The sequence below is a fragment of the Myxocyprinus asiaticus genome, chromosome 25 (assembly GCF_019703515.2).
Source record: "Myxocyprinus asiaticus isolate MX2 ecotype Aquarium Trade chromosome 25, UBuf_Myxa_2, whole genome shotgun sequence".
In the NCBI taxonomy this organism is placed as follows: Eukaryota; Metazoa; Chordata; class Actinopteri; order Cypriniformes; family Catostomidae; genus Myxocyprinus; species Myxocyprinus asiaticus.
The window spans coordinates 23,606,297-23,629,450 of NC_059368.1; the positions used below are offsets into that span (position 1 = coordinate 23,606,297).

At 37.7% G+C, this 23,154-nt stretch overlaps 2 protein-coding genes and 1 pseudogene across 2 annotated transcripts; 2 read left to right on the forward strand and 1 right to left on the reverse strand.

Moving 5' to 3' along the window:
- The window catches only part of LOC127415981 (midasin-like), a 49,306-nt pseudogene extending 43,581 nt beyond the window's left edge, over positions 1-5,725 (forward strand).
- A 172-nt stretch (positions 5,726-5,897) lies between these two features.
- On the forward strand, positions 5,898-16,064 carry LOC127415968 (katanin p60 ATPase-containing subunit A1). The gene is made up of 11 exons (XM_051655027.1): positions 5,898-6,098; positions 6,468-6,630; positions 6,786-6,928; positions 9,253-9,439; positions 10,473-10,588; positions 10,716-10,821; positions 13,608-13,766; positions 13,904-14,030; positions 14,168-14,299; positions 14,915-15,041; positions 15,363-16,064. Exons 2-11 carry the CDS (start codon positions 6,469-6,471, stop codon positions 15,559-15,561), a joined length of 1,458 nt encoding a protein of 485 aa, XP_051510987.1. The 5' UTR covers positions 5,898-6,098; position 6,468; the 3' UTR covers positions 15,562-16,064.
- A 32-nt stretch (positions 16,065-16,096) lies between these two features.
- LOC127415969 (glycoprotein integral membrane protein 1-like) lies at positions 16,097-22,655 on the reverse strand. Its single transcript, XM_051655029.1, has 8 exons — positions 22,513-22,655; positions 22,152-22,214; positions 21,929-22,028; positions 21,623-21,780; positions 20,314-20,473; positions 19,244-19,452; positions 17,201-17,364; positions 16,097-17,063 (listed from the first exon to the last, which is right to left on the reverse strand). The coding sequence occupies exons 1-8, from the start codon at positions 22,648-22,650 to the stop codon at positions 16,946-16,948; spliced, it is 1,110 nt and encodes a 369-aa protein (XP_051510989.1). The 5' UTR covers positions 22,651-22,655; the 3' UTR covers positions 16,097-16,945.
- Positions 22,656-23,154: the final 499 nt, after the last annotated feature.

Genomic DNA, 23,154 nt, shown 5'->3' on the forward strand with positions numbered 1-23,154 from the left:
TGATGCCGACGTAATCTCACATTCTTCATTCGGTTGAAACACCCTGGATAAGCACACAAACGCACCATTGTGAAGAAAGAAACAGATAAATACAGATCTAAACCAAAATCAGCCAAGCTACTGTACAGCGTTCCTCCTCACTTGTAAACAGCACTGCTCTTCTGGAAGTGACGCAAGTGCGTCAGTTCTCGTGTTTTTCAAATGCCAATGCGATTATGTCACATGCACGAACCGCTCCTGACCGGAAGCATGATTTAGAGTAAAAAAAAAAAAAAGTATTTATCTTTTCGCACCAAAATTGATTGTGTTGCTTTAGAAGACATTAAATTAACAGCTAGTTTCGTATATGGATGAAGTTTATGATGACTGTCTGTGATTTTTTTTTGGAGCTTCAAAAGAGAAATCTCCATTCGCATTTTAAGGACCTACTCAGATATTTTTCTTAAAATGTGTTCTCGTGAAGAAAGAAAGTCATACACACCTGGGATATCATGAGGGTGAGTAAATGATGAGATAATTTTCATTTTTGGGTGAACTATCCCTTTAACTCTTTCAAACCTCATTGTCTTAATGTGGATTTGCTCACCTGCATTTGTGAAATCCATGAGAAAGTAGGGTGTCCCATTGCAATTTCATAATTCAGGAAGGTGCTCACAACCCCTTTGAGAAGTGCCCTTGATGTGCCCCTTGGTTGAGATCACACTGGTGCAGACTCCACAGTGGATTATAAGCTAACAGCCCATGGAGCAAAGTGTAGACCCAAAAGGCCAGGATTTTATATTATTTAGTAGATGTGATTTAGCATGTGAAAGTGTAGTCCTATGGAAACCGATTTTTTTTATTTTTTTTGGGCTTACTCTTATAATGCATTGCGTTCCAGGTTGTTTCTTACTATGGATCCTGCAAATGGGGAAATTTCTTGAGCCATTAGGAACCGAGGTGTTGAGATCTACATCCCTGGTGAGCACAAGGGCGTGTGCTGGGATACTCTGGACCTAAAGATGGTGTTACACACCCTAGGTGTGACGGGAGACTGTGTGTGACCTCCTCATCTCTGTCCATTCAGAAATCAAGAGGGCCATATGGGGTGCGTCTGTGATTGAATCACACCCTTGACTTTATCTTCTTTTTTGTTATTTCTCAGAAAGCACACCATACCATAATTATGGTTATGTAATATTTACAGTTCTATAGGTGGGTTTGACTGGTTAACTTTTTGGTTCATTGTTTAGAAATGTTTTAGTAGATATTCTCTCTTCAACCTACTTCAGATTCGCCTGCATCATCCATGTCCTCTCTGCTCCATGCTGCATCTCTGTTGTCTGGTCAGCTCCAGAGAGGAGTGGATCTGCCCAGTTCTCTTTTTCAGGCCTGTGGAGAGGTGTATGCTTTTTATCAGTGCACCATCACTAACCAGCAGGTACATAGACTGTTTTCATGCATGACAAATGCACCACTGTCTGAGTGCATGTTCTAATGACAACTGCTTTCCACCAATAGTTAATACATACACACATGGCTCGGAAGTGCCTGTTTTATAGTTTCTCTGTGCATTTTGAAGATGTTTATATTATAATCTAAAAATTACATGTATTTTCATTGGATAATAATATGAGCAATCCTTCTGGGTATTTCATTTTCAGTTAGTTGACATAAAATGTCATGAAGTACAAGTCTTGCAATATCACATGTTATACTTTATTAACTAAACTATTTTAAACAGCATTTTGATCATTATTTTAACCTTTTATAACATATATGAAATGAGAGACTTGTTAAAAATTTAGATGTCACACTGCAGGACCATTTAAAATGAACTAATGAAGGCAAAAAGAAAAAACCTGTTTAAAAATAGTGGAAAAACTTAAATGGCGACCAGTAACATGAACTATCATATACACTTTCCTTTATACATTGATATAAATTTGAACCTAAAATCTTTATTTATAAATAAAAGTCCATAGACATGTTATGCATCAACTACCCACATACAGGGTGATGCCATAATCCCTCAAATTACATTTTATTTTAATCAGCCCTACCTCTGACTTCTTGTCTTAGCTGGCACAGGAAGTCATAGAGATGCAGCTGGCGGTGCTGGACGCTGAGGACTGGGGCAGTGGGCTGCTGTGTGCGGGTGTGTGGCCAGACCGCATCCGCTTAGCCCTGCTGTGCACTAAAGACTCATGTTTCTCCAGTGTCCAGAGAGATGGACAAGTCCTCTTGTACTGCCTCAACACTCTCAGCCTTTACAGGAAAAGGTCAGAACTCAATACTAAAAATTTTATATTTCAGTATCAGTCAATTTGAGCTCCATTTGAATGAATGAATGTGTACTCTCAAATTCGTGCTGACCCAGGAACCGTCCACTGAGCCTGGTTGACCTGCAGAGGGCCATACAGTCTGGCGCTGTGCTGGATGGTCTGCAGTTTTCTGGAGGTGGAGCACCAGACGAGGGAGCAGAGAATGCACTGTGCCTCCTCCCGATGGCAGTCAAAATACTGACAGAAAGAGCCTCTCACAGTGACTGGGTCCGTAGAACCAACTGGCTCTCCTACCTTGCTAAAAGTTACAAACATGCACCAGGTAGGCTATATAGGAAAAAAGGCCTTTTAACATGAGTCTGATATACAGTTGTGCTCAAAAGTTTGCATACCCTTGGAAAACTGGTAATATATGTACCATTTTTAAAGAAAACATGAGTGAGCAGGCAAAACGCATTTCTTTTATTTCTTATGGGATTCATATTCAACTGTAGGTTATAACAGAATGGCACAATCATAAAACAAAACATGGCAACAAAGAAAAAAATGAAATGACCCCTGTTCAAATGTCTGCATACCCTTAGTTCTTACTGTGTATTGCCCCCTTTAGCATCAATGACAGCGTGCAGTCTTTTGTAATAGTTGTCTATGAGGCCCCAAATTCTTGCAGGTGGTATAGCTGCCCATTCGTCTTGGCAGAATGCCTCCAGGTCATGCAAAGTCTTTGGTCGTCTTGCATGAACCGCACGTTTGAGATCTCCCCAGAGTGGCTCGATGATATTAAGGTCAGGAGACTGTGATGGCCACTCCAGAACCTTCACCTTTTTCTGCTGTAACCACTGGAGGGTCAACTTGGCCTTGTGCTTAGGGTCATTGTCATGCTGGAATGTCTAAGAGCGTCCCATGCGCAGCTTTCGTGCAGAAGAATGCAAATTGTCTGCCAGTATTTTCTGATAACATGTTGCATTCATCTTGCCATCAATTTTCACAAGATTCCCTGTGCCTTTAGAGCTCACACCCCCCCAAAACATCAGTGAGCCACCACCATGCTTCACAATGTGGATGGTATTCTTTTCACTATAGGCCTTGTTGACCCCTCTCCAAACATAGCGCTTATGGTTGTGACTATAAAGCTCTATTTTGGTCTCGTCACTCCAAACTACAGTGTGCCAGAAGCTGTGAGGCGTGTCAAGGTGTTGTCGGGCATATTGTAACCGGGCTTTTTTGTGGCATTGGCGCAGTAAAGGCTTCTTTCTTGTAACTCGACCATGCAGCTCATTTTTGTTCAAGTATCGTCGTATTGTGCTCCTTGAAACAACCACACCGTCTTTTTCCAGAGCAGCCTGTATTTCTCCTGAGGTTACCTGTGGGTTTTTCTTTGTATCCCGAACAATTCTTCTGGCAGTTGTGGCTGAAATCTTTCTTGGTCTGCCTGACTTTGGCTTGGTATCAAGAGATCCCTGAATTTTCCACTTCTTAATAAGTGATTGAACAGTACTGACTGGCATTTTCAAGGCTTTGGATATCTTTTTATATCCTTTTCCATCTTTATAAAGTTCCATTACCTTGTTACGCAGGTCTTTTGACAGTTCTTTTCTGCTCCCCATGGCTCAGTATCTAGCCTGCTCATTGACTATTTATACACAGACACTAATTGCAATTTAAAAAGCCACCGGTGTGGGAAATTAACCTTTAATTGCCATTTAAACCTGTTTGTGTCACCTTGTGTGTCTGTAACAAGGCCAAACATTCAAGGTTATGTAAACTTTTGACCAGGGCCATTTGGGTGATTTCTGTTATCAATATGATTTAAAAAGGAGCCAAACAACTATGTGATAATAAATGGCTTCATATGATCACTATCCTTAAATAAAAGACCTGTCAGTCATCAAAAGGCATGATCAATCATATTTTCAAAATCAATGCCAAAATTTCACAATTTCTGCCAGGGTATGCAAACTTTTGAGCACAACTGTGTGAATATATATATATATATATATATATATATATATATATATATATATATATATATATATTAGTGGCTTCCTAAAAGCATTTTTAAGGTCTCTTGAGTATTGAATTGGTATTATAAGTATTGGAATACTTGAAATGTGATGACTGTGATGGTATATCCCAAAGTAATTTAAAGTAACCTTTTTTTTATTTTTCAGTTTTTGGAGACTTCAGCGAATATGTTTGTGGCAGCCAAACAGCACAACCCTGTTTCAACTAACACTGGTGAATGCAAAGCAACCTAAGTTCTGTACCTTTTGAGTCTCGTTTTCTTGGATCATAGTCTGGTCTAATACACTCTTCAATTGATTGCTTTTTCTCCATTTCTGAACAGAGACATCTCAGTTGTTGCTAGTAGTGTCTGATGGTATGGGCTTGTTCTTGGAGGGGAAAGAGAGAGTTGCAGCTGCTGTTCAGGCTGCTCGCATTGCAAACATCTTTGTCATATTTGTAGTTCTGGACAACTCCAGGGTGAGGAATCAGTTTGATTCTCAAGGATCTATGTTTTTGAGTGCAGTTTTGCTGAAATGTATACTTTTGACATAATCAGAACCTATGCAATTACTAAAATAAGTAAATATAAGTATATATTTATATCTGTAGCACTTATAATATTATTTAATTAATCTCTCCTTGCCAGGACTCTATATTGGATATCAAAGTTCCCATATTTAAAGGTCCGGGTGAGCTGCCAGAGATTCGGTCCTACATGGAGGAATTCCCCTTCCCTTTCTACATTATCTACATTATATTTTATGTGCAAAAAGACATTCAACTGCATGTCAGTATTTACCTCCACACGTATTCATGGTTATCCAGAGAAATATGTCCCTTTACAAAACCTACTTGTAATCAGTTCTCAAAAAAAAAAAACCTCATCATTCTTACATTTGAAAGGATTCTGACTACTGTTGCGTCACTGGTCATCTCATCACACCCAGGAACACAGTTGCTGCCAGTGAAGAAAACTTCTGAAAGATCATCTGAACATTCTGTGATTTCAGTTAACACTGTTCTATATCATTGAAACAGACTTTAGATATTTAAGCTCATTGACAGTAAGTGCATAGCTTGCCAGACATATCTAGTTTTAAACATTTCATTTAGAAGTGTTTTGATTCAGTTACAATTTGCACACAGCCTTTCTGCTCAGTCTGTTCAATGTGTCCAAGAAGGCTGCATCAAAAAGAAGACAATTTCGTCATTGTCTACATCCAGCAGTATCCTGGTATGTGTATTTGGTCTCTTGTCATCTTCCTCATCTTGGTCGAGGAAATTATATTTGTTTATAACCATGGAAATAACAATAAAAATTTTGGACATGTTTTGATTATGGTCTGAATAAATGGCAAACTTTGGTTTGGGACAAGGACACAGATAACGACTTTTATTTTGCAAAGAGAGTGTAGTTATTGGGACTTTTATTTTGAAAAAAAAATCTTAGTGTCTTTCACTGTGGAATTAAGGACTAAAAATTTTATATACTTTAGTGTTTTATTGAATTATTCTTTAATGTCATTGACTGATTTTGTTTTTGTCAGTTTTAAATATTTGAAAAAGTTGTCACGCGATAATGACTTTTATGTTGAAAAGCTGCTGCGCGGGTAATTTTCATATTTGTTTCCGCCTTCACAATCACTTCACAGGTGCCCTTCCCAAACAAGTGAACTCTTATGTGAAGATATGAGCATGAGTGTGGATCTAAAGTAGTTGCAAATAAAATTCTCCTCGTCTACAACAGCACACACACATGAGTTCTTGTCGCCAGTAGTTGCTGAATGTTGTGCTTCATTAACTTCATCAAACTTCATTACTGTACAGGTTTGTAATTTAAAGTCTTCCGATGTCTAACTCGATTACTACACAAACCGTTACAACTGTAATGATGAACTGTGCTTGTTTTGTTTTGCTGTATACTAATGTCAGATGTTTGTCATAGTATCTGGACAATGCCAAAAACGTTGATGGATCTGTATAAAGATATTGAAAGTGCCTCGTTTATTTTTTCCCAGGTGTATGTGGTTTTGTGATTCATTGGTAGTGCTATTAACTGATATTGGTTGCTCTTTTCTAAATAGATATTATTTAGATTCACACAAGTATTAATTTTGTGTCTCCGTGTCCTTTAATAATGCCATCTAAACATCCAAAAGATCTTCAGCTGTCACTCGTGTGTTTGAACTGTTGCAGAATGAGTTTGGGGGAGATCAATGAGAATGTGAAGCTGGCCAGGGAATATGCCCTGCTGGGAAACTACAGCTCTGCAGTGGTCTGTTATCAGGGGGTCCTGGAGCAGATCAGAAAATACATGTACTCAGTGAGAGACTCCTCTCTACAGCAGAAATGGCAACAGGTAAGTGTTTCTCCTTCTGGATACTGTACACTACCTGACACTATTGTGCTAATGTATGATTCAGGCCATTTCATGTTTTTACTTGTTATAATCGTCCAGCATTGCAAAATAGCTGGCACATAATGGTACATGTGTGTTTTAACTGTCTCATCCAGGTTTGGCAGGAGATAAATGAGGAAACGAAGCAAGTTCGGGAAATCATGGCAACACTTGAGAGCTTCCAGCTGGAGTCGACCCCATCCAAACCCAGCAGTTTTGGCCAGGAGAATGATATTATGCCTGTTCATGTGGAACACCGGTATGTAGTCCATGTGCAGTCGTCTTTGTGCTTGCGCTTTTATTCAGTCCCAACTCTGTCTCATCACAGGATAACACAGATCTCACAAGCTCTTTTACGGTACTGTGCAAAAGTCTTGGGCACATGATGTTTCCCAAAAACATTTGTCTTTAAATGGTTATTTTTGTCTTGTGGTTCAGTGTGTCAATAGGAAATATCAGTTTTAGATTCCCAAACGTTCCTATTGTGAATAGAAGTAGTAGAACAAGAAGTCCTGCAACAGATGGTATGGCCCTCACTGAGCCCAGATCTGAACATCGAGTCTGTCTGGGATTTCATGAAGAGGCTGGAGCAATTGTGACAGCCTAAATACATAGAACTGTGACAAGTTCTCCAAGATGCTTCAAACAAAAGATCTCCCAACAACCTTGAGAAACTATTTTTTTCTAAATATCGTTTAAAAAAAAAAAAAAAATTATGTTTACCGCACTTTGGATGAAGTTAATTGACATATAAAAATGATTCGTGCCATTATATTTGAAAACATCCTCACTTTCTAAAATTTTTCACAACAGCCTAAAACCTTTGCATATTACTGTGTATGTGCTCATATTTTAATAGTTTTTTAACAGTTTTTTTAAATGGTGTATATACACATAAGGTAGCGTGTTTCACAGAAAACAGACTGATGTTTGTGTATATTTGTCCAAATCATTGGGGAGTTTTCATTTTACATGGTTAATACCAGAGAATTTTGTGAGTCTTTTTATTTATTTATTATTATTATTATTATTATTATTATTATTATTATTTAAGGCCTGGAAAAGTCATTGGAATCAATCTCCTAAGACCCCCGCGTGACTGCTGTGTGCATTTTCCATTTCTCTTTTTTGATTTAACTAGTAGCTCCTAGTAAACAAGAAAAAAATAAAAACATTCTAGAGCAAAAAGTTTTCCTAAAAATTGGTGTCCACATATGTGGACAGCAGGACTAAGTTGTGAAAATTTATATAATACCATGCTATAGAAAGTCATATTTTGTTTTCCTCAAATAGTTTGCGTCCAGAAGTGTTGGTTATTCATGTTTTATAGGCATTACAGCTACTTTTCTGTAAAGCTGAATAAATAATTCTAAATAAAAGTAATGGCCAGCATCATCAAATCACTGCCAACCATGTTGAATCTGTACTGATTGCCATTGTCCCATGTCTGCCAAACATGTTGAGTGGTCCAGACATCATCTGCATCCTGAAACTGAACTTTTGGTCTGATTTTAGGAGTGAATGCACATAGAAAGCTATAGGATGCACCCTTGTTCCCTATTTAGTGAATGACTTAACCTCCAGTGTGCTGTCTGTCTGCATTGGTCTCAGAACAGCTCCAACTGCACCTTATTTTCATCCTAACTCCATATAAAACCTCTGAAAGCAACATCTTTTAGCTTTTGCATGAATACATTTATTCTCAATTTGAAAAAGCACAGTAAATATATAGGAATGCATTTACTAATGTAAAGGAATAGAACCGTATTGTACAGTGATTAAAATTAAGCTTAATGACCCACAGATATGTTAATGTTTATAATTATTCAAAATAACTAACACGTTTTTTTCAACTTTTGAGGGAATGCGGTCCTAATTTCCACACATGTGGACTTCATCTTTATCAGTGCGCGGGGTCGCACGAGGTTAATACGTTTTGAAAAAGTAATAGAAATGTCTTTACTGAATATAATTTTGTATAATTATGTGCTTCTCTAATTGTGTATTACTCATATTCAGGAAGTTTTGTCGTCTTATTGGAGACAACTGCACAGTAATATAATAAAACATTTAACTGATTTTTTGCAATAATTTAAATCTCTTCATTTCGATTGGTACCTCTCAAACAAATGGAAATCCACCATCAGTCTCTAAAAAAACTGATTAAAAAAAAATCCTTAGTCATTAATATCAAATAACTGTACAAGTCATGGAAATTCATTGGCCAAATTGTGTGGGAACACTGTCTTTAGTTGTTGTTGCTGAGTTTAAAAACCCCCATCAGAGCTCCTGTCATGTGAGTTAGATTAAGACCTGAATGGCTTGATTTGGCTTACTCTCCCTCTTGCTCTCCGTCACACTTTTTCTCAGTCCGTCACACTCCCTTTTATGCTTCCCTTAAAGCTATTAAAAGTCTGTTTAGCCGGTTATATAAACTATAATCTGCTTACCAATTAACATTTGAATGTGAGATTACAGCCATTTTAATTAGGAAGCAAGCTCAGTAAAATTCTTAAAGGGCTACTCCAAAGTCAACACAACCCCACTATATGTCCTGCTACTATTGTGTGTGTCTCTGAACAGGTCTTCTCCATGTGTAGTGCGGAAATCCTCTGGGCCGTATAAAGACAGCAAAAGTCATGGTAACCGGATAAGCGTTGGCCTCCGTGGTCAGCAGCGGCCTTCACCACGTGTCATCAACGGTGACAAGGGAAAATCTCAAAAAGGCAAAGAAAAGAAAGAAAATCCATCAAAGCCTAAAGATGACAAGGTAAGGACAGGTAGCTGGTAAAGGTCAATGTGAAACAAGCTTGTGGGTTACACATGATTCATTACCCCTTTCTGTCTGCTGTTTGTACAATCCCAATTGTCTCATAAGCTCAGTGAAATGGACACAATATTTACTCAAAGGACCTAATGTCTTTTGTTGTATTAACATTACAAACCTGTGATACCGGTTTCTTACAAAAAGGTAAACACTTCAGAAAGAGTTAAAGGTGCTATATGTAATATTTTTACTGTACTAAATCATAAAATGACCATAATATGTCATTAAAGAATTAGGAAACATGCTAAGTTGAAATACTGGCTTCTCCGATAACAATGCTACAGCCAGTATATTCTACTTTGAAGTTTCCATTCCGGGCCAGAATTTCTGTTTATGTTTTGGCCTGTGTGATCCCGCCCACTGCCCACTCACCAACAGTATTTCAACACCGCCGGGTTACCAGATTTGAACAAGTTTGCAGGCAAACAACACTGCGTGCTGCAGCCATGGAAGCTAGCAAACGAACTGGATCAGAGTTAACAGATTCCACCCAACCTAAAAAGCCTTTCCATCCGTCCAAAAACCACCATGACCAGAGGTGTAGTAAAACAAGAATAAATACTGGAGAAGCCTTTGGATGATGGAGACTGCCTAAAGCCCAGAAATCCTTTAAAATGGATGCTGAGTTGGCTAATTTGCATGTCAACATTCTGGCAACCCGCATGAGCTTAGAGTCTGGGGTGGGGCAGACAACCCTCCAATATTTTGAATTTGGACTGCAGTACCCATTTCAAACGCTTGTGTTGGATTTCACTTTGTACGTTTGACTGGAAACAATTGACTAGAGGTCTTGCAAAAGCTACATCAAGGTCTTTTGGTTGAAACCTGCTCAATCTGATGTCTATGATTTTGGACTGTTTTTGCAAAAATGCATCTTAAGGTTAATCTCGTTGACAGCTAATTCACAGAAACGTTTAGCAAAGAAATAATAATAAAAGATTTGACAAAGCACTCTGCCCCCACACATTTTCTATAGACCAAAGCAGAGGGTGTTGAGACAGAGGTGAGGAGGTTTGACCGAGGAGGAGAGGACAAAGACCTGATTGACACTCTGGAGAGAGACATCATCTCCCAAAACCCTAACGTGACTTGGTGTGTTCTTCCACTTTCCTGCCAAAGTGTTTCCAGTTCTAAGACATTTTACTTCATCAAATGTCCTCAGATAAATCTAATGCATGATAAATTGTGAGAAGATGCTAATTAATAATTTTAAATACAGGGATGACATTGCTGACCTGGTGGAAGCAAAAAAGCTGTTGAAAGAAGCAGTGGTTCTGCCCATGTGGATGCCCGAGTTCTTTAAAGGAATAAGGCGACCATGGAAGGTATGAATGCCTATAAAACCTCACCGAAAATCAGATGTGCCTTTATGTATAGTATATGGGACATTGTTGACGAAGCATATGTTTTGCAGTAAGCCCATCCCAAACTCTTCAGACATCTTTGGTGGACAATGTGAATTAGATTAACTGATAGACCTACAGTAAATATTGAATGTCCTAGTTTTAGATCTTGGGAATGCAAATGTAGCGTTGTAGCTGTTTTAACCAGGGTTATGTTATGTAGTTTATCTTTTACAAATTATGCTCTGGAAACTTAAAGGGATAGTTCACCCAAAAATTACTCACCCTCATGACATCCCAGATTAGTGGTCGACCGATATATATCGTCAAGGCCGATAAATCGGCTGATATTCAGAATTTTTTAATTATCGCATTGGCCGATAAATGTTCCCGTTTAACCGATTGGTTTCTTAAGGCCACAAGGGTGCAGAGAATTGCCTGATTACATCTGAGACATGTAAATGACCAATCACAGTTCGTTTTTTTGTTACGTGCCATCGTGTTACTACAATAATAGACCAGTGTGCAACAAAGTCTCATTTAAACGGTCCGCATTACAGAGCCACGACACGTAAAAATACTCGCCTGTTTCCTTCATCTCTCTCAACAGTTCCCTGTATCTCTTAACTGTCTTGTCTAATGATAAAAAGGCAAATATCAATAAAACCTCTATCATATACTGTCTGGAAATATGCAGATATCTCGTTTCTTCCCATCCATCGCTCATCTAATATCTTCCTCTGAAGCGTGTATGCCATCAGCCAAAATCAAAACTTCAGGATCAGGATCAAATGTTCTTCTAATAATTCACAAATCATGATAGTCAGTCCGTGATAATCCAAGCAGACGATCCACGGCGTTTAAACTCTCAGTAGATTGCTGCTGCTCTCGCTGGATCTGCACAAGGGCATGAGTGCAACTTCAAAGTAAAAGCGCTTCACGTGCGCTTTGTGTAAATGTCATATTCACTGTGTACTGTATGTACAGTTGGTTTGGATCTTTTATGAGAAAATGCGATTGGTAATGCTGGACTACTGTGTGTACTGTCATTTCCTTCTTTCTAATATATTAACAATTTCTTCATGCAGAAATAAATTACTAACATGTTATGACTAAACGGAAATCTTTTTTTTTTTTTTTAAGATAATTAAATATAATAAAAGTTTATTAATATACAATTGTGTGAAATTTGTAAATATAGTGCTAAATAAGATACATTTTTTGCAATTTTATGTTTGTTATTTGCTATATTAAATTGTGTGATATATCGGCATTGTATGGGCCTATCGGCCACCCTGCTCTCTGGATATCGGTATCGGCCATAAAAAAACCCATATCGGTCCACCACTATCCCAGATGTGTATGACTTTCTTTGTTCTGCAGAACACAAGCAAAGATTTTTAGACAAATATCTCCGCTCTGTAGGTCCATTCAATGCAAGTAAATGCTGGCAGAACTTTGAAGGTCCAAAATGCACATAAAGGCAGCATATCTTTAGAAGCGATATGATAGGTGTGGGTGAGAAACAGATCAAAATGTATGTCCTTTTTTACCATAAATCCACTATCATACATCCCTGCTATGCAAGTTCACCAGCATTTTTTTTTCTTTCCAGTTGTCTTCAGTTTTTTTTTTTTTTTTTGCCGATTCACATTGTTCATGCATAACGCCACCTACTGGGCTGTTGTGCAAATATAATTTATTTATTCTTTTCCTTTGCTTTAACCCTCCCTTTTTTTCTTGCTTGTCCCTGCCTGGTAGGTGGCAATATGCATGAAGAATGCAAATCGGCAGAAAACAGAAGAAAAAGAACTCTTGTAAACGTGCAAAGGAGGGCTGTGTGAAAGTAGATTTATAGTAAAAAATGACTTAAATATTGATCTGTTTCTCACCCACACCTATCATACCGCTTCTGAAGATGGATTAAACCACTGGAGTCTTATGGATTACTTTTATGCTGACTTTATGTGCTTTTTGGACCTTTTGAGTACTGGTCACCATTCACATGCATTGTAAGGACCAACAGAACTGGGATATTCTTCTAAAAATCTTTGTGTTCTGCAGAAGAAAGAAAGTCATACACATCTGGGATGGCATGAGGGTGAGTAAATGATGAGAGAATTTTCATTTTTGGGTGAACTATCCCTTTAAAGGAATAATTTACCTAAATATGAATATTTTGTCATTATTAGTCAGCCTAATGTCACTTCAGACCTGTTTCACTTTCTTTTCTCTGTGGAACACAAAAGGCAAATTTTCAAAAGTCTTCACAGGGAGACTTAGTGAGTCTGGTGTGTCAAGCTTAAAAAATGTCAAAAGAACACCATAAAACCACATTAAAAGTAATCAGTATGCCTCATGCACTATATTCCAAGTCACTTTGTGCGATGAACTGAATGAAATTGAAGTCGTTATTCACTCACAAATCAAAACATTAAAATAGTGCTAATTTTGAATATGTCGATAACGTTAAACGTAGTTGGTTCTTACGACATGATGTCATGTTTGGTCACAAGCATTAGCGTTGAGATCCAATGAGATTATCGATGTAGCTGGCTTACTTGATTTAATCACTTTATTAATTATTTGATTTTTGTTTGTTTTTTGTGAACTATACCTTTAAAAAATTAAACACATGTATAATTACTTTGATACACAATTATTTAAATGCAGTGTAACAAAATGAACTTTCATGTGCACCGTCTGTTCTGGACTGATGTATTCTGTACATGTCTTATACACACAAAAACAACAAATGTGTTTTTCAGGGAGTCTTGATGGTCGGGCCGCCAGGCACGGGAAAGACATTGCTGGCCAAAGCTGTTGCCACTGAGTGCAGAACTACCTTCTTTAACGTCTCCTCCTCCACCCTTACCTCTAAATACAGAGGAGAGTCTGAAAAACTTGTACGGCTGCTGTTTGAAATGGTATAATCACATGGTTCCTGAAGATGTTAATACTTGGCCTTCATTATTACGTGAAATATTTAACACGATAGCCAAATGTATGTTCTATTGTAATATTTTAAATACATTTGCATCTTTTTGTTTGCATGAACATGCAGGCCCGATTTTATGCCCCCACCACTATCTTCATTGATGAGATAGACTCCATATGTAGCCGTAGAGGAACCTCAGAAGAACATGAAGCCAGCAGACGTGTCAAAGCTGAACTACTCGTCCAGATGGATGGTACTGTTGTGTATCTTTACACAAATGCACACACACTGTTTGTGAACTGCTTTGACTAGTGGTTATTACAGGCACCCTCTCATTGGTTGGAAAAAAGAATTCATACATTGTATATACGCTTCTCTTGTCTTATCCAGGTGTTGGTGGGACGTCTGAAAATGACCCTTCAAAAATGGTGATGGTTCTGGCAGCCACCAACTTCCCTTGGGACATTGACGAAGCTCTGAGACGTCGACTAGAGAAAAGAATTTATATCCCTCTGCCCTCAGGTACTCAGAATTCATCACAACATCATCCTGTTACATTCTAAGTTGTCCATGTAGAGTTGGGCAATAATATTGATTATTCATGATATATTGGCGGTGATCAAAAATTACGCAACATTGTGATAATTGCATGCACCATTAAAGGGGTAGTTCACCCAAGAAGAATCAGCATGGCACTCTTCGTATATTTTAGGAAAACAAAATATGTAGGTAAATATTGCTTTGTTTTACTGTGTTTTATGATGGTGCATATTAATAAAAAAAGAAATACTATTCATGTTTGCATGGTGAAAAACAGTGGAAAGCATGCCTTGAATTAGTTTAACTAGAGTCTTACTATATTTTACTTCTTGCATCAAACACTTTCAGTATACTTGGCTACAATGGCTTTTTTGGTCAAAATGATGGTTCCTCTAATTTAGATAAAAAAATCATCTTTAAAGGCATTTCAAAGTAAATGCATACATTTAGAGATATTGAATCTTTTCAAAAGGCTGAAAAATATCAGGATCACCATCACAACGTAATACATACGTATGCATAATAGATGTATTTAAAAAATAATAAATCTCTATGAGAGTGCTCAGGGATGTGTTTGTATGCTAACTTTTATTGTAGCTAAAGGCAGAGTGGAGTTGTTGAAGATCAATCTGAAAGAGCTGGACCTGGCTAATGATGTTGACATGGACAAGATCGCTGAGAAAATGGAGGGATACTCTGGTGCTGACATTACCAATGTTTGCAGGTACAGCTGTCAACTTGACCCATGATGCCATTCTCTCACTCTCTATGGCTGTCCTTATACCACATACTTGATCACATTATTAGAATGCCATTTAGTTCAATCCAAAAGGAAAATGTTTGTAGGGGATTATTAACCCTTTTTAATACACTTCAAATGCCTCAACTTAGAAAGCTGAAGTGTGTATTTTGTCTGTTAAAATACTTTCTATCTCAGCTTATTATGTAGAGACAAACCAGTTGTAGGTTGATTTCCCTGAAAATGGTAAAAACTGAGGTTCTGTTGTGCTATCAAAACATTGCTGTTTTTGTAATTGAATCACAGAGACGCATCTCTGATGGCAATGAGAAGGCGGATCGAGGGTTTGACCCCAGAGGAGATTCGAAATTTACCAAAAGATGAGATGCACATGCCCACTACAATGGAGGATTTCAAGACCGCACTGACGAAAGTATCCAAGTCTGTATCTGCTGCTGACCTAGAGAAATATGAGAAGTGGATAGCAGAGTTTGGCTCCTGCTGATGGGGCCTGACAAATACTGGGGTTAAACAATCTCCTTTGCTCCTGCTTACAATCGACATCAGCACTTTGAACAATTGAGGGGCTGTTTCAGGGGTCAGCTCCCTGTGCCCAGATAGGTCTTGCCTTAAAGTTTATATGTAAAAATATTTATTAGTTTATAGTGCTATTATACCAGACTGACCAAAGACTAGCAAACCCTTCTATTCACTGTTTAGTCACCAAATGCTACCTTGTTTTTGCAAAGAGCTATGCACGTTACCAAGTTTATTGTTCCTTCTGTGCCATTGTGTGGTTAAAGGCCAAAGTTACCAGCGTTGCACAATTCTAATGAATCATGATGATTAATAGACCAGTGTCGGAGTGTCTTAAAGGTATGTTCGGCGCTTGAATTTTATAATAACTATTGACTAGTTCTGGTTTTCTCTTAATTAGTGACATTCCTTTGCTATGATCAATTTGTAAAATTATATATTTTGCTGAATAAACATTTTAAAACAACAGGATTATTTCATTTAAGGAAACTCCTTTATTGTGCAGAATTTACTGATGTAACAAACCGTGGAAAAAAAAAGTAATGTTTACAAGTGACATGCACAACGGATTTCATTCAATCCAATGACAGCAGGTCCGCCATTCAGGGCTAAAATGAAATTTAGGAGTCCAGTTAAACTGGCCATTTTAAGATCAGCGGTAATAAACTTCTCTTAGTGGGACTAAATTAGTGCTACAGTGCAATGCTGAAAATTATTGAACTGTCTCTTTGTCAGTCTTATATGAAACGTAATACAGAGCGCAACCCAAAATGTAAAAATCAATGTCATTCATCCAGTGCAGTTCAAACCTGAACTGCATTGCTAGTATGCATGCTTAATGTTACATCATTAGCTGAATCTGAAGCAAAATGCATATTACATGACGCTTTGCAAGATAAATAACAATATAGGAAATTTCATACATGCCACTTATAAAAACAAATCCAAAGTGAGAAAAAAAACCCATCCATTTAAATAGTCAAAACAGGACTGTTCAAGATCAGTTGCATTAGTTATCTTTTTGATTAATTTTTTTTACAAATATTAACTAACTTTATTCAATTCTTAATTATTTCCATGCCCGTTTTTACTATCAGAATTCAAGTAGGGGCATTTTGTCACGATACGCTGCTTATTTCAACTTTATAAGTCTTTAAAATTCCACCACGTATATGTGCATTTTTCCTCTAAGGATTGTGAATACAAAATAAAATGAAAAATCTGCTGCTACTGCTTTTATACAGAGCATGTGAAAATAGAATTCTGTTTTTTAAAGTGCTAAACTGAAGTCATTGGTATCCTTTACCAAATAAAGCCACATGACAAAACTGACGAGAACACATCCATGAACATCACTTTTCGATCAAAACGCTTTTTTCTGTTATCTCCCCCTCATTCTCTGCGTTATCTATTAGACTCTGTTTTTCATCATCTGGCATTAGTGTCTCTGGATTCAGATGAAAGACTCCCCTACAAAGACAACAACAAAAGAAATCAGTGATTCTTACCAATTCAGTGCTCAAAAACATTCAAAAATCAGCTATATGACTGTAAACCTATGATAGGGCCTACTGAAAGACCCAGTAATAGGTCGGTGCAGCTTGTACCTGTATTCACAGGTTGGGAACAGAATATCCAGAATCTTAATAATGACAGCTGAGCCTGCAACACCAACTACCACCACCCACATGACTAAGAAGAAGAGTGGGACTGAATCAGACCAGAACCTCCTCAGTTTGTCCCTCAGCTCTTCAACCCACTGGCACACCACCTGTCCAAACACACAAATAACGAGAGATGCAATCGACAGCAATACTTCAATGGGTGATTTATTACTCTTAAGGTTCAATTTATTTATTTACAGTATTTTTTTTTATTGAAACCATGTCCCCTTTATTCCTCCCTTCATTATTTTCTGTATTGTCTATTTTGCTACAAGTACTGTACAGTGCTGTGGAAGAATTTTTCTTGTATTTTTCATACTAAACTCTTTTAGATCTTCAAAAGAAATATAACATGAAACAAAGGCAACCACAAATACAGTTTTCAAATATATATATATATTTACTGAAGCAAAAAAGTGATCCAACACCTATATCGCCCATTTGAAAAACTAACTGCCCCCTTAAACTTAATAGCTGGTTGTGCCACTTTTAGCAGCAACAACTGCTACCGATAACTGGAGATCAGTCTTTCACAAAGCTGTGGTGGAATTTTGGCCCACTCTTCTGTGCAGAACTGGTTTAAGTTTGGGAACTGCTTTAACCGTTTAAGGTCTGCCACAGCATCTCAATCTTGTTCAAGTCAGGACTTTGACTAGGCCACTCCAAAACTTTAATTTTGATTCTTTTGAGCCATTCACAGGTGGACTTACTCCTATGATTTGGATCATTGTCTTGCTGCATAATCCAGTTGCGCTTGAACTTCAACTCACGGACTGATTACCGAACATTCTCCTTTAGAATTTTCTGGTAGAGGCAGAATTCATGTTTCCCTAAATTATTGCAATTCGCCCTGGCCCTGAAGCAGCAAAGCATCCCCACATCATCACACTGCCACCACAATGCTTGACTGTAGGTATGATGTTCTTTTTGTGGAATTCTGTGTTTGATTTACGCCAGATGTAACGGGACCCCTGTCTTCCAAACAGTTCCACTTTCAACTCATCAGTCCACAGAACATTCTACCAAAAGCTCTGAGGATCATCAAGGTGTGTTTTGGCAAAATTCAGACAAGCCTTAATGTTCTTCTGGGTTAACAGTGATTTTCGCCTCGCCACTCTTCCATGGATGGCATTTTTGGCCAGTGTCTTTCTGATAGTGGAGTCATGAACAGTGACCTTTATTGATGCGAGAGAGGCCTGCAGTTCCTTAGATGCTGTCCTTGGCTTTTTTGTGACTTCCTGGATGAGTCGTCGCTGTGCTCTTGGAGGAATTTTGGAAGGTCTGCCACTTCTGGGAAGGTTCACTACTCTGCCAATTTTTCTACATTTGGAGACAATGGCTCTCACTGTGGTTCTTTGGAGTCCCAGAGCCTTTGAAATAGCTTTGTAACCCTTCCCAGACTGATGTATTTCAGTCACCTTTTTCCTTAACATTTCTGGAATTTCCTTCAACCATGGCATAATACTGGGTAAGACCTTTTAGCCAACTTCATGCTGCTGAAAAAGTTCTATTTAGGTGTTGATTTGATTGAACAGGGCTGGCAGTAATCAGGTCTGGGTATGTCTAGTCCAGTTTAACCCCATTATGAATGCAGTTTTATACATTTGGGGATTTACTAAGGGGCAAATACTTTTTCAACAAAGACCCAGTTGGTATTGGATAACTTTTTTGCTTCAATAAATAACATTATCATTTAAAAACTATTTTGTGTTTACTCAAATTGCCTTTGTTTTATGTTGGATTTTGTTTGAATTTTTTTAAACAATTTACTATGAGATATACACAACCAGAAGAAATCAAATACTTTTTCACAGCACTGTATACTGCACAGAGATTAACAAATATCTAAGTCAGTATTACTGCTCTGTGCAAGACTATAGCAAAACTGTAAATTAGCCAAATTTAGATATTTGTCCTATAATCTAATTCTATGTCTAAATGAATTATTTGTATTAGCATAAATGCTGCCATAACACAAGCACTCACACTGTAAGAGGACACTGACTCTCTGAGAGGAACCTCAGGAAGTAAGTAATCTGAACTCTTTTCCTCTTCCTCTCTGGACTCATACAGGGTATCAGGGTCCATGCGCAAGGGTGTTTCAGGAAGCTTCCCTGGAGCTGCGATCTCCTCCCTAGTGGTCTCTGCATGTTTTAGTAGATAGTGGCTGGTGGTGTTGAGCACTTGGTCTCCACCTGTGAACACATAGATAGTAAATCATTAGCCACAATGAACACACAAGCAGCAGACTTTTCACAGACATGACAACACTTGTAGGTCACAGGATGTTTTAGCAGAAGATGCCAGACTTTTGTTTGACAAAACTGCTGGTGCTTGTCCGGAGAATCCCATTTGTCTTCAACTTATGCTCTTGTAAAATAAGTCTTAGAAAAAGTTCACAACCGATATTGGATTATATTTGGCCATTTTGAGATAATCAACATCAGACAAAAACCGTTTCTGCTTGGAAAATGAACAAAGGTGTTACCTGCCCTTAAGATCAGTAACACATGTCACGTCAATGGGTAATAAACTATTTATTTCCATTTTTATTAGTGAAATAATTGTGAAATATTTCAGTAATATAATTGTACATTTAAATTGTAAATATAATTAATTGAATATATTTTATTATAATATAACATTTTATTTATATTATAATATATTTATATTATTATAAGCATTAAATTGGTCATTGATCATCCTGCTCTCTAGATATCTCGAAATTTCTCCTCGCGTGTGGAGGCTTCACGCTATTCTCCGTGGCATCCACGCTCAACTCACCACGCGCCCCACCGAGATCGAACCACATTATAGCAACTACGAGGAGGTTACCCCATGTGACTCTACCCTCCCTAGCAACTGGGCCAATTTGGTTGCTTAGGAGACCTGGCTGGAGTCACTCAGCACGCCCTGGATTCGAACTCGCAACTCAAGCGGTGGTAATCAGCGTCTTTACTCGCTGTGCTACCCAGGCCCCCAAAATTTCACTTCTTGCATCTATACCATTTTAAACCTAGAGCACACAATATAGCACTTTATGCCACGTCAGCTACCTTTATTTTCTACTGATGCGTCAGTCACTAAGACATCGTTCTCTGGTGGGATTGCGGAGAGCTTGCTTCTTGATGAAGGGTAAAAGTTGGTAACCTGTTTGACCTCTTCAGACTTCAAGTTCCAAAGGATTTCCACCTCACAGATGTCAGGCTGCTGGACCTACAAAATGTAAAGCAGTGGAGATGTTGACATCCATTGCTTGATCATATTCATCTGCAAAGCCTCAATGTTGTGTTCAGTCTTTTTCTATGGCATTAAAGCTGTAATTAAAAAAAAAAGAAAGAAAAACTCCACGTCTCCAACTATCCACGTTTTCAATAAATTACTCTGTGAAAGAGATGTAATTATATGATTCGCACACCTTTATATAATGAAGTTCCATGATTTTTTTCCAGTCATTCACAATTTCTAAATAATGACTTATTTATTTTTTAATACATTTATAGACACTGTCCTCTATATATTGGGTTTTAAAACTGGGATCCGGGTACCCCTAGGGGGTGCTAGAGGGTCAGCGTAAAATGTAAAATGACCTTAACCTATTAGATTACATTACTGTTTCTTTCTGCTGTGCTGTCTAAAGACTGGTTGGAAATTATGAGATTAATCATGATTATTTTATTGCATTGACACCCTTGGTTTTTAATCATAGAAATAAAACACAAATCGGCATATAGCTTTGTGATTAAAAACACAAACATATGTATATTTGAAGAACCTTTAAGCCATCACAGTTAACTTGCTCACGGTGGCATTAAAGCCATATTCTTTGTCAAGTCACTTTGGAACAATATTTACACCTTATAGTTAAAATAACGTAAGAAAAAAGTACATTGTAAACTTATAACAAAGCAAATAATGTTTTTACAGATAATGTTTTAATTTATTTTGGCTTTACTGCAATAAAAATATAAAAGCCAATAATTTAATTTTGCTAACATGTGTCTATATCATCCCCATTTTTTACAGTTTCAGAAAATAGTGTGGTTTATACATAAAAACATATAAACCTGCCATTATATTTTAGGAAGGGGGTCCCTTGCAGGAGGATCATCATACTTTAGGGCCCTTGCCATCAAAAAGTTTGGAAACCCTGAGCAGAGTATAACTAAAAAAATATATTCACTATAGATATTTCCATGACTTTTTCAGGCATGGAAATCACAATTTTAAAGTTCCCTGATATTTCCAGGTTTTCCATGACCGTGGAAACCCTGTGCATAACACAATTTACAGTAAAATCAGATGATTTTTCATTTTTGTTTAGAGGGTAACCACTGTTGGCTGGCTGCAATACACATGACTAACCTTTTCATCTGCCAGCTGGATTATCTCCTGACTCAGGAAGAGTAACACAATCTGCTCTCCTGCATCACTCTGAATAGATGACTGATTCAACATCAGCCTCAGTTCACTGCTGACCAACACACCAGCTGTCCTACCAGAGCTCACATTATAGCCATCCACTGCAGAGACAGAGAATGTGAATAATCATCTTGATTATAGTATGCGTTCTAATAACTACCCCACTAGAGTTACTCTAGACTGTAAGTACAAGGAATAAGCCTGATTAGCAATTCAAAAAGGAGGAAGGCCGTGTACAAGGATGCTTACAGAGCAGAGCAGGACATGTCAGCCTTGTGACTCCTGGAGATTTGAGAGGAGCTCCATTAATAAATGTTTCATTATCCCAGAGACCTACATTCAAGTTAATCTGAAAGACAGAAATAGATATGAGCCTGTTTCAAATTATCAATCCTTCATAAAACATAACATGATATGACGTCACACTGCTCACAAATGTGACATCTATGAAATGATTACATTTTAACCTTACCTGTACACTGTACTTTATCTGGCGAATTTCACTAACCGCTGTCACATTCAACACGACAGTCTCCTGACAACACAAACAAACACAAAATCAACACTCGTTTGTTTACATGATTCTGACTAGACGGCAACCTTATTTTGAAGATCTCAGTGCTGATGGTCACTGGTTTGGGTAAATTAACTGCGAACATCAGCCTAAACGGGTCAATGGTAATCAAAACAGAAGTGTAAACATCTTTAGAAACAAAATAAATGTCAAATAACTTGTTAGTTATCTATCTGGTAAGCTTATGTTCTAGCTAAACACGTAAATGCATGTAACCTAAACGTGAAAAGAAATTAGACTAAAACGAAAAATCACGCACCGTGGTTATTTGTCTTGATTGGGTTTTAGTGAGGATACACAAGGCGATAAAATGCGCAACCGTTAAATATGTTTTCCATGTAGACGCCATTTTAACTAGATAATCGAGACTAGGGGGCGTCCATTCAGAAGTGATCATCCCTATGCCCTATTCCCTTCGAAGACTTTACCATTTACTGTGAGAACTATGAAGGGCTAAAAGGTGTGGGGCTCAAAAATAAGGGTAATTCAGAGCTCATTTTATAAGTCTTTTTATTGAAAATTCTGTTTGAAGTGATCTTACAGCATGGGTATCATGATTGTTCTCCCTACAAAGTGCCCTTCGGAGGGTGATTTATCCCGTTTGGAATGCAGGGTGGTTATCTACGGTACTTTACGGTAATTGCGACATGACGTGTCCACAGATTCTTATTTAGAACTATTTTGCCACCTATTGGTCTGTAGAGGTACTACATGAGGATTCACAAAATAATCTTTCAGAATCAGAATGATATTTATTAAGTAATTTGTCTTGGTGACAGGAGCTTCCAGTGCACAAACAATACAACAACAATTCAGAGATTTAAAAAAAATAAATAAATAAAGATAAAAAGTGAATAGAAAAATAGAAGTATATATAGAAATGCACAATAAGACAAAATAT